General features: G+C 37.7%; 1 protein-coding gene across 1 annotated transcript in view; it reads right to left on the reverse strand.

Annotated features, from left to right (window-relative positions):
* Positions 1–11,693, reverse strand: part of LOC140150124 (E3 ubiquitin-protein ligase rnf213-alpha-like) — a 41,760-nt gene extending 30,067 nt beyond the window's left edge. Inside the window, exons 1-9 of the mRNA XM_072172128.1 lie at positions 11,600–11,693; positions 10,648–11,001; positions 9,673–9,877; positions 7,339–7,732; positions 6,444–6,603; positions 6,038–6,255; positions 3,721–4,035; positions 1,999–2,355; positions 699–935 (exon numbers count right to left, since the gene is read on the reverse strand). Coding sequence (XP_072028229.1) covers positions 699–935; positions 1,999–2,355; positions 3,721–4,035; positions 6,038–6,255; positions 6,444–6,603; positions 7,339–7,732; positions 9,673–9,877; positions 10,648–11,001; positions 11,600–11,693 — 2,334 coding nt within the window. The remainder of the gene's footprint in view (positions 1–698; positions 936–1,998; positions 2,356–3,720; positions 4,036–6,037; positions 6,256–6,443; positions 6,604–7,338; positions 7,733–9,672; positions 9,878–10,647; positions 11,002–11,599) is intronic.
* Positions 11,694–14,859: the final 3,166 nt, after the last annotated feature.

The following is a 14,859-nucleotide window of genomic DNA, read 5'->3' on the forward strand; positions in this document are numbered from 1 at the left end:
CATTACTGTAAATGCATTGTGGGGCAAATGCAGGTGATGATAAAGATCTCGCAGCCAGATTGTGCAATGGTCTCTAAAAAAGGGCAGGTTTTTTTTACCTTTATACCCTAAATTTCAATACCTCACCCCAATAAATCCCCAGGGGAATGAACAGGGTTAATCAGTGTCATCACACATGTGGTTCTATAGCTATTGTACAAGATTTACCTTTGGTAGGGGGGCCTACGTAATTTTTAACTACAGACACCGTACATCAGTTGAAAAGGACACTGGCATTCCACAAGCCAAGATTCCCTTGGCAATTTAATTAAAACTGTAGTGAGCAGTCCAGTAAGCTTACAAGCTCTGGTGTGCGAGTGCTTGATGGTACAATTTCAAACTAGTGCATGGTCTATTCTAGTTCTTGTGAAAAAAATTAAGCTAGCTTGAAATTCCCCTGGGCAATGAACTTACTACTCATTGTCAGTCTGCCTGTATATGAGACTCACAGAGCTGCTCCTGGCTGTGGTGGTTATTATTTGTAGACTAGGGTTCGTGCCTGTATCATCCTCTTTCCATAATGATATATGACCCATGCATATAGCCTAATCATGAAATGTCATGAATAATAATTTCTATTATCTTATGACCGATATCTATCACTTTTCCATTTCCAAACTTTTAATAGCAATTCATACAAAAGTATCAATGAAACAAACCTGTACAGCTGCCAGTGCCATGGATTCATCAAATAAGAACTCATCGACCAGTTTTTTAGCAAGCAACTTCTTCTGATTCAATATGTCTGCCTCATTCACCTCTGGCGCATCAATGGCTTCTGACTCCATGGGAGCAGGTGCTGCTTCATGAGCCACCTGTCTCATGGCTGCTTTGAGGGCAACATCGATGTCATCTGGATTGCACATCTGTTTGACACTGGACAGCAAGACATAGATCTGTAGAGGAATAATTAAGGGATATATATTATTATCAAATAGACTCGGAAATTAATGACCCCCTACAGAAGGCAAACAGATTTTTACAGAAACTTTTGGGAATTCCCAAGGCAAAATTTTGCCTAAAAGAAACAAAAGTGAGAATTGCAAAAAGTGCTTTCAAAATTGGGAATTCCCACCGTTTTTAGGGGGTATCACCAAGTCTTAGTTACCAATTCCGAAGAAACATGGACCTTTTTTTTGGGCAATAAGGCCCCGGTGCTTAATCTCGCTGATTAACTCTGCGTCGTCTCGTAGCATTTCGATTGTTCTCCTGCGGCTTGCAGTTTCAAGCCGCAGTACGCCGACAAATTAATATAGTGTAGCCATATCCCTGGTTGCGAAATCGCGAGCAGTTATGGGCATCGAGTTCGTAACATCTTGCCATCTTCTTGTTCTGCGGTTTGTCATTCATTACACAAAACCTTTATATTAATGTTTATTGTAGTACCTACTTGAGTTTACTCACCGTGAGCAATTTGCGGATCAGTCGATATAATCCGGCAAAGAATCAACTCACTCAAGGACACTAATTTGTAAGGGTATTGTTGTCAAGTGTTATGAGCCGGTTGCGAAAAATGCAGGAGTTGAGCCGATCAAGCCGATGAACGGGTGACTGAACATGGCTTTTCATTGAGCAGACACACATTTTGTTAGTGCATATCGCAACAGTATTTAATTTCTCAGCATATGTGCATCGGCGTGGGTCTGCGGCTTAGGTTCCGGGCACGCCGAAGAGTTAATCGGCGAGATTGAGCACCCAGGCCTAAGTAGGTGCATATATTTCACTGGTTGCAGCATTGAATCACCTGCGCTAACCTAATCTTATCTAATGGTCTTGCGGTGCATCTGCGAAAAGCACTTGTGCCATTATCAAAATCAAAGTGAAACAAAGTATGAGCGTAGTTTCCTAATATGACTACCTTCATTGCACAAAGTTTCTTGTCAACTATTAACTTCTTAAATTTGTAGGCCTAATCAACTTTCTGCAATTTCAACCAATGTTATCATACTCATTTTTTACCTGTGCTGGAATCGCACTCTTAGTTTTTGTGAATTGCGCTACATGTTGCCGTAACATAACCAGCTGCTCTGTGGTGTAGTAGTTGAGCTCATAACATTTGGACCTCTGCTCATTAACATAGTGATGCCACTGATTCAGACAGTCATCCATGAACTCTCGCAAGAATCTTAGCTCCACCATGAGAGGGCGTGTGCCTTTTAGGAGTAGCAGCTCAGAAGCGCCAAAATCTACAATCACTGATACTTCGCCTAATCTCTTGCCACATTTCAATACAGCCTTCCATTCTTTGAAGAGAATACATCCAGCTGAATTGAGTTTGGTGTATGTGGAGGCTAACTGCTGGGCTGCTGTGAATACCTGTTTGTATCAATAAAAAAATAACGATTATCTTATCAAACTTTACTTACAAAATTGTACTTAAAAAACATTATTGTACTGTTCCATTTGCTGCTGCAAGAAACAAGTGCATCAAACAAGCATTCCACAAGCGTATGATGTTGTAAGCAATATGCAAGAAAATTTTAACCAATCAAGCAAACCGATGTTGTTACTAAAGAGCCAGTCGCTACATTTGGAGCTTCTACAGAGTACACAAATGCATTATAACGCAATGCCAGACAAGTACACCTATGTCAGAGAATTCAATTTAGTAACAGTAGTCAGTTTTTAAGATAACTTCTGTGGACATTTCTCAAATAAAAAATGTGGTAAACCAAAATTAGGTAAATGGGCACATTGTAAAAGTGTTGTCAGGGCTTTAACTGCCACTTTAGCTTTAAATTCTATCAACTCTACTGATAATATCTTCTTTTAAACTGCCAGAGAGATATCCGGTCATTCATTCATTCATTCATATTCATTTCCATAAAAATCAACGACCTTATATAAAAGAAATATATACAAACACGGTACATATGGAGGAAAAGGCTGGAAGACCGAAAAGGCCTGAAAGTTAGCCTTTCACTAAAATCAAATGATATTAACAAAACAAATCAACATCACATTTATCACATAACTAAAAGACAAGACAAGGGAAGGGGAGAGTGCATGCGGAAAAGATAAATTATATTTAGAGATAAGTTTTGTTTTGAATTGATTGCGGAAATGTTTAACAGATTTTGAAGCTTTCAGATTTTTATCTAAAGAATTCCAAAGAATGGGACCTCTTGTACGTATGGCATGATCAGAAAAGACTTTCTTATTTTTGATTAGGTTAAAGTCATTTACATACCGTGTCTTGTAGTTATGTATGTCAGAACGTTTGATAAAATAAATATCAAATGAACAGAGCAGCTCATTTATAGAGTGCCTGTACATGAATGTACCTAATTCCAGTGTGTCAGGTACCCACAGGCATACATGGCAGCCGGGAAGATAAGGGCCCCATGAGCCAAGCCCGGCTGTCCCAAACACACATCCTCCAGCCCAGACTCATCTGCCGAAGCTGACCACAGCGGAGCCTATACCAGATATATGATAATTTCCAATCCACATCTACCTTCAGCAGATACCATGGCAACAATTTGAATTGAGAGACTTTCAGACTGATGTTTACAAAGTGAAATTTTGCAGTTCATATAATAATGAAATTTTCAAATCTCACAAACATTATGCAGTGTTGCTGACAACACAAAGCTGGTTACAAATGTTACTAAATAGGTCTTAGGAAATACTTCAATCATCCTTTGGGTTACAAATATACATACAAATAATTTCACTTACTTCCACAAATTGTTCCACCTGTGCCTGCAATCCCTGCCTGTCCTCTTGTGTCTTGCCTGCCACCAACGTCAACTTGCTCTGTAAATCACGCAACATCTCCAAAGTATAGACTCGCTCATTCTCTTCCTCCTCTTCATCTACCGTCATCTCACGTATAGCAACGCGTAGTTTGATGGTGGCAGTATCCCTCAGATTGCCGACTGTGTATACACCGCCCTCATTGATGGCTTCTGCCTGGCTCAGGGACGAGGTCTCTACAGAGCCTTGAGAATCTTTGACTTCTTTCAGCCAGAACAGTTGTCTTTGTGTATCTCTCTGTGGGTATCAATGCATGACATGATATCATAAATATAATTATAAATCATATGTGATCCAATCAATTCACATTTTATTACTTGTAAAAATGCTAATGTACATGGATGTTATTGATATCCAGCAGGGTGCGTCAAATGCCTCTCATGTCAACTGATTTTGTGTACCTAGTCTTAAAATATGCTATTTACCAAAATATAAAGCTACACAAATTTAACTTCATTTCAAAGTTGTCTTCTGGATCCAATGTCAGCCTATGACCTGCACTATGCAGCACAATTGCTATAAGCCAGCTATTCTAATATACATGCCATGTGCTTTACTTCTGGATTTGAGTAATTGTGGTAATGTTGGCCCCTTTTACAGTCCAAATCATATTATAAGGATGTGACACCTGTTGGGACATGAGAAGGTTAAAAAAATTAATAGCTGCCCTATACAGAACGTACACATGTGAGCAATTTGCAATACTAGCGGTCACCCGTCTTTCGCGGTTCGTAAATAAATTCAATTTTACAAATGCAACACCACCCTCCCTTTTATTGCGAACAATTTGTGTAACTCATGCATCACCCATGCATCATGCATCATGATCACCTATGTATCACGGATTGTTATTAAGTAATATCGCCAACCCATGGCACCCATGCACTCTCCTCACTCATTTTGATTTTCCCGTGTTTATTATTCCCATTTACTTTAGAGGCAGCGTGTTGATACGCGATGTCGCGAGATGACGCGAACTAAATGATACGCGTTTTTTTTTTTTGACGTGGCGTGTTGATACGCGAAGACACAAGATTTTTTTGTTTGACGCGATGTAGTTGTTAGTAACTGATGCTCACTATTTTGAGGTCCCTGGATATTTTTAAGGTATTTTTGCTCATTTTTAGACTTTAATCACTAAGATTGAAAAAAAATGAGGTGAATATGCAGCGTAACTCGGTGAATGATTACATGTTGGTTTGCAAAAGTGAAATTTGCAGTTGCATCACCACCGTTCGAGTTTTTATCACGAAAAGTTTTGCAACTCTGTAAATTTGTTATAGATATAAGACAGTTATCAAACTATTACAAGTTGCCACTATGATGACCCCAGTTCAAGTACAAAAGTTCTGTTATTTGTCGTATAACGCTTATCTTCCTTAATTTTGGGCAGGAAATACCTCCTATGTGTCCTTGGCCCCTGAACATGTTTAAAGCAAATCTCCTATGTAATCTGTTGGCAGTTTTGTTTTAAACATGTTCAGGGGCTACAAGCACATAGGTTTTCCTGCCCAACAACGTTATGCAGGTCATTTTTTTTCTGTCTTGCTCAGCAACCTAAAGATGTTTATATCCAAGTTGACTCTCACAGGAGGTGTTTCTGGGTGGTCAGCAATCCATCAAATTAACAGCAATCAGGAGCACTTCATAAGGCAAGTTGGATGGCCAAATTGTTGTAATCCATCAAGAGATCTCCTTGCTGCAAGATCACAATAGGCTATTCCAGTTGAAATCCACACTACGCCTGTGGAAGATTTTGGAAATATCTTTCACTGAGGGAGTATGTTTTTCAAATGTAATTGGTCAGGATTAATCATTTTGAAACCCATACTCCCCCTGTGTAATGGCTTTACCCATATCTTTCACAAATGGATTGAGTATTTCAAATGAAAGTTACCCAATTGTCCATTCTATTTGAAACTCATACTCCCTCTGTGGAAGACTTTAGCTAAATCTTCCATAGGGGTAGGGGTGGATTTTAAATGGAATAGCCCAATATTCCACAGAACAATAAACACCAGGTGCCCAAGCTATGAGACTTTGTCCTTTTGCAACCATCACCAACAGCTCATGGCTGATGACATGTAGTGTTGCTGCTGACCACCATGAAATGACCTTAACCTGTGCAAACACCAATTGTAATCTCCCCCCAGCTATATGCACCATGGGAAAATCCTTGATGAAATGTTTACAATTTATCACAATATCCTCAATTTATTGAAAGTTAACAAGCACATACCAGTTTCTGCGGAAGGTGCTGATCATTCTCCAAAGCCTTCCACACCTTTGTTGTCATGTTCAGTAATTCTCTGTACCCAGCTTTATCCTTCAACTCAAATATGAATGGAGCATATCCAGTTGCAGCTCTATGGAAGCAGGATACACGGTCAACTTCTATGTCCGTTTCACCAGCAGATATCATGGCCAAATCCACAAACACTTTCAGTTCTTGCACATCTGTCAAGTAAATATTGAAAAACAACTTTTAGTATCTTCATTTTATTTTATCTTATCTGGTCTAACTTGTTTTGTGCATACAGACCATCGGGTTGAGGAGGGGTGTGGGCAGGCTAAAGCCAAACTGGGTAGAATAGAAAGACTAGACAGAAAATAATACATGCAAATCATTTTCAATGTTAACTGACCTTTGATCTCTTGTCGCACCCAATTGATGAGTTCTTTGCAGCGTGCCAGCTGTTCCAAGCATTCCACTTCTTTCTCTCCAACATTCTTCAGAATATTAGCTGCATTGATCACCTCTTGATTGATGGCTCCCAGTGGCTGATTTTTGAAAGTCTTTGCATTCTGCAAAATTCAATTTCAGACAAACACAATGAAACTTTGAACATAAAAATTGCACTGAAAATGTTGGAGTAAGACTGAAAATCACCAAAACAAAATGTAAAAATAATACTAATATAAAATTGTTTTCAGAAGTACTGTAACAATTCACTTCTGGCAAACTCACTTGTTTGTTAGTTTTATTTCTTCTTTAACAGTAACCGAACCATACCCCACAAAAGCTCAATTCACAAAGCATCTGCAAGTACAGGTAATCAGGTATCCCATATGCAGGGACAGGCGATTTGCACGGAAAAAATAGCAAATTGCGCGGAACTCTTTTTTCAGTGCAAATCATGTATCCCTGCCCATAGGAAAAGAAATAGCCAATTGCGCGGAAAAAAAGTTCCGCACAAATCGCCTGTCCCTGCCCATATGATACGATTGTGTTATCATGCAACCACACATATGGGCATGGAAAGCTTGGTTGGCCAAGGTAGACCCCTGTGGCAAGCGATCCCTGTGCACAGCACCCGAAGGGTCCGTGGTTCAAAACCGCACCGGAGAAAAAAGTTTTCTTCTTCTTTTTCTTTCTTTCTCCTTCTTTTCTTCCCCTTTGCCAAAAAGCTCCCTATATGAGTAGGTTAAGTTCTCCTCATGTTTACTGACTTAGAGTACCAAGCGGTTTCACCTCATAACTTTTCTTCAATAAATATGACAGTTTTTTTTCTATGAATTCCATTGAAATATGTTACTTACCACATTGTTCAATGTCTCCATAGGTTTAAAATTTCCATTGAGAATGAAAGCATCCCGTATCTTCAGCAATTCCCCTGCTGCTTGAGCTTGATGCTGGACTCTGTAATAATCCTGAATCTGTTTCAATCTGGGTGCCACCCACACTGCATTTTGATCTGATCTCAGCCTGGCAAGCATCTGAAACTCATTCTGTAGAATTTGAGGTCTATCTCTGATGTCTCGAAATAGAAAATCCACTTGACCAAGTGTAATGGTTTCCATTTGAAGCTTTGTGAGAACCTCTGGTAGTTGGTTGGTATAGACTGGACCAAAGACTTGTGTGAATACTTCTAGGATTGACAACATTGGGTTTGGTTTCCCTTCTCTCAGTCTTGCAGCATGCTTCTTCAGCAGTCTGTTATCACAAACAAGAACATTTACTTATACTAGCGGGATACCCGCGCTTTGCGCGGGTCCCTGCTAGATGAGTAAATGGGAGCGTTCACTATAACAGGAAGAATTACTGAACAGGTAGAATCATTGAATAGGTACATTTTATTTATCTAGGCTAAATCTGTCTCTTCTTACATGTTCATTTTTAGTTTCTTTCCTTCTTTGTTTCGTTCCCTTTCATTTACACATCTTTTTCCCGTATTTATTACGTCCTCTCTTTTTCCTTCTTTCCGTATTATAATGTCCACTGGTCTCTTGCACGCAAGTCGTGTGGCTCTCGCCGCTTCTGCCAAGATTACGTAGTGCGACATACGCACGCTGTGCCGACAGCTACTGCCGCCAGCTGCAGTCAACGCGTAGGCTGGCAACTGATTTTCATAACAAAACCCCGCTTTTACCCATATTTTCACTGTTTTACAGCCAATTCTTGACCGCTTTTCAACCAAATTTTCAGATTACCGCCTCGGTATAAGCCTCGCTTCCCGTATGAATTTGGCGACATTTGGATCGAAACTGACGGAGCCTTTATACACATAGATAGATAGATAGATAGATACAACATTAGCATATTTATAGTAAGATTGAGCAATGGCACATAAAGGGTATTTATAAAATCATACCATTTGGATAAAGAACAATTTGTTTGGACAAAAGCACTTTTCATGAAAGTTCTGAAAAAAAATGTTAAGAAGTGTGATGAGTGTCGGTCATCATTTGCCAACTGACCAATGTTCACAAACAATGCACTGTTAGAGCTGTCTCAATACTTTGTGCATGCTGACTTCCCATACCACACAAACACCTGGCATTTTTGTCAAAATTAAAATGTAAAGTTTCAGCAAGCTTTAGCTAGTTGATATCTTTCTAGTATATAATATTTGAAACACCTCAATTTCAAATTCAAACCCAAATCCAAGCCTATTTATTTATTAGCTCATATTACATTTGAGTGAAAGCATTTGAGACAGTTTTCTGTGTAATTTTGCAGCTAGTTTTCCACTTTTGTAGCAAACATTGTTCTTCTGTTCCCTTTCCATAATTGGTAAAAACATGGCTTGCCTTGACGTACAGATCCACATTGACCAACAAAATTGGACTTAAAAATGCAGGTTTCTCAAAGCATGTCTAGAGGAAGGGCTTTGGGCTAGCTCTAACACTGGTGTCATTTTTATGAATTTACTTTTGAACTTCACATCACTTAAAAGGTTGTGTCAAGCAAAGGGTATGCAATTTTGAGCATATTTTAAAGTTAACAACTATTTTAAACTGTTGTGATTTGGTAGTTTACAGCATCTTGCGAATTGTAGTGAGCTTTGGCAAATATTGCATTGATCATTTCATAGCAAGTAAAGAAGAATTCAAATACCACATACTTTTTAGGTCCTGTGGTGTCATTTTACAACAATAAATCAAGACCGTTTTCAAAGTATATGATTTGTAAAATGAAGTTTTGCAAAAAATAAAAGAGTTATTTTTCAATAATATATCGATTTAGATTTTGGCTGCTTTGACCAACAATACCTCATCTACCCTTAACATGTTTGATTACTTACTTGAAGTGAAAGGCATAGCAGAAAATAATATGACTTAATAATTATATGACTAACTGGTCCTTAAGCCCAATTGCATTTAAGCAGTTTCTTGCCTATCTTTGAAAAAACGGCCCATAGAATCTGAAATATTCTAAATAATGTGCTTGTGCTTTATTGCGTTCTGCTTGTAATGCAGTAACACACACTACTTACAGGCATAAACCCAATGGCTGACAATCCATGACCGTGAATTTGCCATAGCAGCTTTATGGAACGGGCTATTCTGATGAGTCTGGAGTCTGAGAGCCCAATCTCTTTAGCTTCAACAAACCCATGACACAAGATCTATCAGCAGCTTATTTTAACTTACTTCTGGAATACTTTGCAGTCTTGAATGCTGTTCAGTGGCTGCAACCCATTCTGTATTGGCATAGGATGAGAGAAGAAAATGATTTCTGGCTGGGGCTCTCGTCCTTGCTGTGCTAGCTGTTCCATGGTGATTGGCTTACACACTTTGTTCAACTGTAGTTCTGGAATCTTTGTCTTGAGTTTTTGCTGGAGAACTGAAGTGTCAACTGTAAAATACAAGATGTTGATCATTTCTACCTTCTGTTCTCTGTTACTGTCCCCTTCCTTTATTCTCTATCTTCCCATCTTATTTCTGTTACTGCTTGTATCTGAAGTCTTTCAGCTTGATACCCTTTTATACTATGTTGGGACTACTTTAATAAAACATGTAATGGTGGCCATTTTGGATGCCATCACAGGAGGACTTCTGGGGACTTTTAGTGTGTCATTTATCCCATTCTTCCTTGACCTTTCCTGAAAATATCAGCATATTATGAATTAATTCCTTTTACCTAATATTCTTTGACTACAAGCCAAATTCCCCACAATGATAGCAAAATTTCCAACAATTTTTTTATCATATTTATTCGGGAAAGCAAAATTTCCCTCAAAATGCACAATTTTCCTCAGGAGGAATTTCCTGGATTCCCCAATTTGTTCAACCATGACAGTTCAATATGATCCCTGCTCTGCATTTAAAAAAAGGATGTCACAGGAAATTGCTGATAACTTGTAGTGTAGAATGTTTTTCTTATTAAGGTTTCTTGTATATAGTTTCTGTATTTTGCTCTGTTCATCATGTTTTCCTTTGTTTGCATATTCTTCTTGTTGCGCAGTGAACGACTCTGATGGATACTTATGTGATATAAATTTCCATATTATTATTATTGTTACTTTTTACGAAGTAGAACATTTCTTTAAACAAACTGAATATAACATGCTTGGCCAGACAAGCTGTATTACAATAATTTACAATGAAAATATATTCCTTAGTTACCTGGCGGGATAGTGTTACACACAGCAATCAACCTCTTGTTCAGCTCTATCTGATGCTGTAGTGCTTCCAACTCTCTCTTCCGTGTATTCAACAACCTCAGAACTGCTCTTGTATTCCTTTCAGTAGCACTCAGTAACTTTTGATCCACATCACTTCCTTGCTTACTTGATGTCATGATCTTGTACAGCTCTACAAATTGCTGCATACATCTTCCCTCTGAAATAAGCTTAAGCTGGCCTACTGATATGGTGCCATCTTGGACAGATTCACGTAGCGATTCAAATAGTGTCTTTGCTAGAGCCAGTTGGTTCTGGGCTTCTTGGGAGAGGATCTTGCCAAAGCCTGTGTCAGCATCTGTGTAAGTAAATTCATGACATATCATGGAATTGTATTTTTGGTATTTGCTTGCATTTATATTTAGTAATTTTAATAATGAAGTGAATGTATCACACTTTTTTCAAGGATGTGTATGGATTTGAAATATGTCTAACTATATTTTGGCAAGCCGAGGGGGACGGGCATGCATTTTTTGGTACACCTAAAACAATATCAAAACCTAGATCTAATGTAAGTGACCCACTTTGCCTGAAATATTGAAAACATCGGAATACCAAAACTCCAGTAATTGCAGAGCAAACTTAAATTTCCCTCACCCTAATGACTTCAAGTTTATGTTATTATAATAAACGTACGTATCACACTTTCCACTGACACACTCACACATTCCTACACCAATTAGCCACCATTATACAGGGACTCAGTCCTGGTCCATTGAACATGGGCATGTTTTTTTTGGGTTTTTTTATCATTTGATAATGTGTTTCATAGTCCATAGTATCAATTAAGATTTTAAATATCAAAAGAACACCATCCAGTACTTGCCTACTATCTTGAAGAAATTGACAAATGGTGTCCATCTGAGCACATGTTGAAGGATTTGTAGCTCACCAACCTGCTGCCCTCTTGCAGCAGGTTTTGGCCAGGCATTTAGTAATACATCTGAGAACAACTGACCATATTTCTTTGGATCTGAGCCACCAATCCATTGTCCAATTTTGGAAATCAGTCCTTGATCTCCCTTGACCTAGTATTAAGAATATCAAATTATCAGGTGAATAAGAATAAAGATTATAAACATGCAGTTTGTGAGATCTTAATTAACAAAATGAGAAACTCTGAGCTTCTATTCACCATCTTTAATATTTATTGCCATAAACTTGGAGATTAATGACTATATTTTGGTTCTCCTCAAGTTCAGTAGCAATGAAAATGCATACTGCGCTGGTTGCAAACATGTGCATTAATTTAAGGTTGCAGAGCATAATACACACAAATACCAATGCATATTTTTTTGCAAAATGCTCAACTACAAAGGGGAATACCTTGTGAAGTAAAAAAGGTTTCAAATGCAAAGATACATTGATATTTGTCATTGAATGTCAACAAAATAATATCCCATCATTAATTAGAATCATTCTTGAACATCATAAAAGGATGTTTAAAAAGTGTAAATTCACCTAATGACCAAAAACCAAAAAGATCTCTTCGGTAGCCCCCAAAAAGTGTCACCTGCAATTAAATCAATGTAGGTACACAGAAATGGGGTGCAGGTAAATGCATTCAATCACAAAAGCAGAACATTTCTGTATTGTCTCTTACGGAATAAGACCAGACAGTAATTTGATTTTAGGGATCATTTTTTCAATATCATTCATTATGACTAACCTTAATCAGTTCATCCAAAGCTGTGAAAGCTGCTTCGCTGAATACCTTTCCAATATCACCATGGTAAATGGTTACATCAGTAGCTCCAAACAGTTCTAGCTTGTGGTCATCACGCAACTACAAAAAAAATGAAACAGGCAAAAAATTCATATCATAATAAATATTATAGTTACATAGTCTGTGGCAGATTTTAGTAGTAAGGTCAGCAGACCCTAGCAGAGCCACATATTACCTGGGCCTTGTACGTATGTTGTAGTTGATATATAGCTTTAAAGGGTAGCTGTTAAGTGGCCTTATAACTCAAAAACATTGTAAATGGCATTTTGCACCTACATGTACCTCTTCATTTTAACCCATTTTCATTCAATTCAAAAAATAATATCTTATTTGACCTCAGATATGTGACTTTGAAATGACTTTGAAAAAACTTACTTTGTGTCATTCATGACATTATTTTTGGTTTGTTTCTTACCTTATTCACTCGCTTTTCAAGCACTGTTTTAAGTTGGTGATTCCATTGTTCAGCCACAGAAGAATCCACGTAACTGTTGCTCAAAAGACTGTGCCACATCTGTGTTATATAAAGTTATATTTTAATTCAACTAATATTAATAATACTGACAAAATACACAAAAAGGTCAAATTACTGTAAAATAGCTTAACAAAAATTATCTCCAAGTGACCATGAATACACCCACTTTTACAAACTAATCATTAGCATATTATTACTATTGTCCAAGTTCATAGTAGTGCTGTAAAACAATTAACATAAGCAATGAAATACAAATATGTTGATATGATTGAAACTGTAATTTGCTAGGCTTCCTAAAAAATACTTTTATGTTTATATACATGTACAATTTAGGGGTTTCAAACTATACACTTACATCTAGTTCCTCTGCAAATACTAGCGTCTTTCCATCATGAGTAAAGTAGTTTGAGAGTCGTAAATTCAGCCACTTCAAAAGTTCCTTCAGTAATTCAACTGCTGATCTCTCCACATTGGTCATCAGAGATTGCTGTGATCTTAACTGTCTTGGATGGTTCACAAAACATAGGTTAAAGCTGGCCACAAACAAGTCACAATATGAAGTTACAAGACTATAGTATTCTCGTCTGCTTGCTTTGTCGAATACAGTTGGTGCTAGTCTACTGACATGATTGGCAAGTTGTACACACATGGCCATTGACTTCTGCTTGTTGCTGCTGGAATAAGAAATAAAGATGTGATATCAATGACATTTTGAACTTGTAAACTAATTTAGACTGACATTACTTGAGGTTGAGGACAATTTGTTTATGAACAACATGCAATACAAATGTGAAGAAAAATAAAATGACAATTATACACCAATTTATAACACTGGCCAACAAAATTTAACTTTTTTTCTGGTGACTTGGATTTAAGAGTTGTTTTTAACTAATTTGGGGTCGCTGATTTCAAATATGGCATCAGTTTTTCCCTATCAGGTCAAGTTTTTTTCTATGACAAATGGTGAAATTTCATGAATTACTATTTAGAACACATATGTTTAATAAGCAAGGACAGGATGAGTTATACTTTTTGCCTTTGCCATGTTTGTCTTAAAATATTGTACGTGATACATGATGACTGATAAATACAGCTTTTAAGCTTTTAAAATAGCAGACAATCATACCTTCCCATGATGCTTTGCACCACATAATGGAGCTCTGAAACACATGGAATCTTGTATATTTCTACATGATTTATAGTCATAGAGTGAAAATTTGACGTGATATGCAAAAAACTAATGCTATATTTGAAATCGGCAACCCAAAATTACCTAAAAACAACTCTCAAACCAAAGTCACCAAAAACTGTGTTGGGCAGTGTAATCTACTAAACTGAAATAAGGATAACATGAAGCACATAATAATTCACCTGAATATACAAGACCTAAAAGCTTGTTGCTAGGAATTAAAGACTTATACTTAAAAATCCACATCCACAAATTAACATATGGACTGTAATGGACATCATGCTACTACTAAGTGGGGGGGGGGGGCAGGTTGTTCGGTTCCCCCGAATGGAGTCTGATTAGGAGTGTAAGGTGCGGGCGAAATCAGTCATTTTGGGGGAAATGACTTTTTTTTTTCCCCGATCGAATGACCAACAAAAGTGGGGGCTGTGGCCCTCCTGCCCTCCCCCCTTTGCGCACGCCACTGATGCTACTTCAATATTTTGTTCTGCTTCAGCTTATAATTGGCCAAATAAATGAGACTCATAACATCATGTACTGATATAGAATGGCTTGCATGTCATTGGATGCAGTGCTTATACAAATTTACATAAGTGTAAGTTTGGACTTAAATAAAAACGTATTAACGAAAACGATTAATTCTCAATAAACTATAACACATATAGGGCTGGGATATTAACTTAATCTCAAGTAATGTCATACATACCTGCTTTCATCGTCATCATCCTTGTTCACCTGGTCACTGAGCAACTTCAAATTCACAGCC

This window comes from Amphiura filiformis, chromosome 4, assembly GCF_039555335.1.
Source record: "Amphiura filiformis chromosome 4, Afil_fr2py, whole genome shotgun sequence".
Classification (NCBI taxonomy): Eukaryota; Metazoa; Echinodermata; class Ophiuroidea; order Amphilepidida; family Amphiuridae; genus Amphiura; species Amphiura filiformis.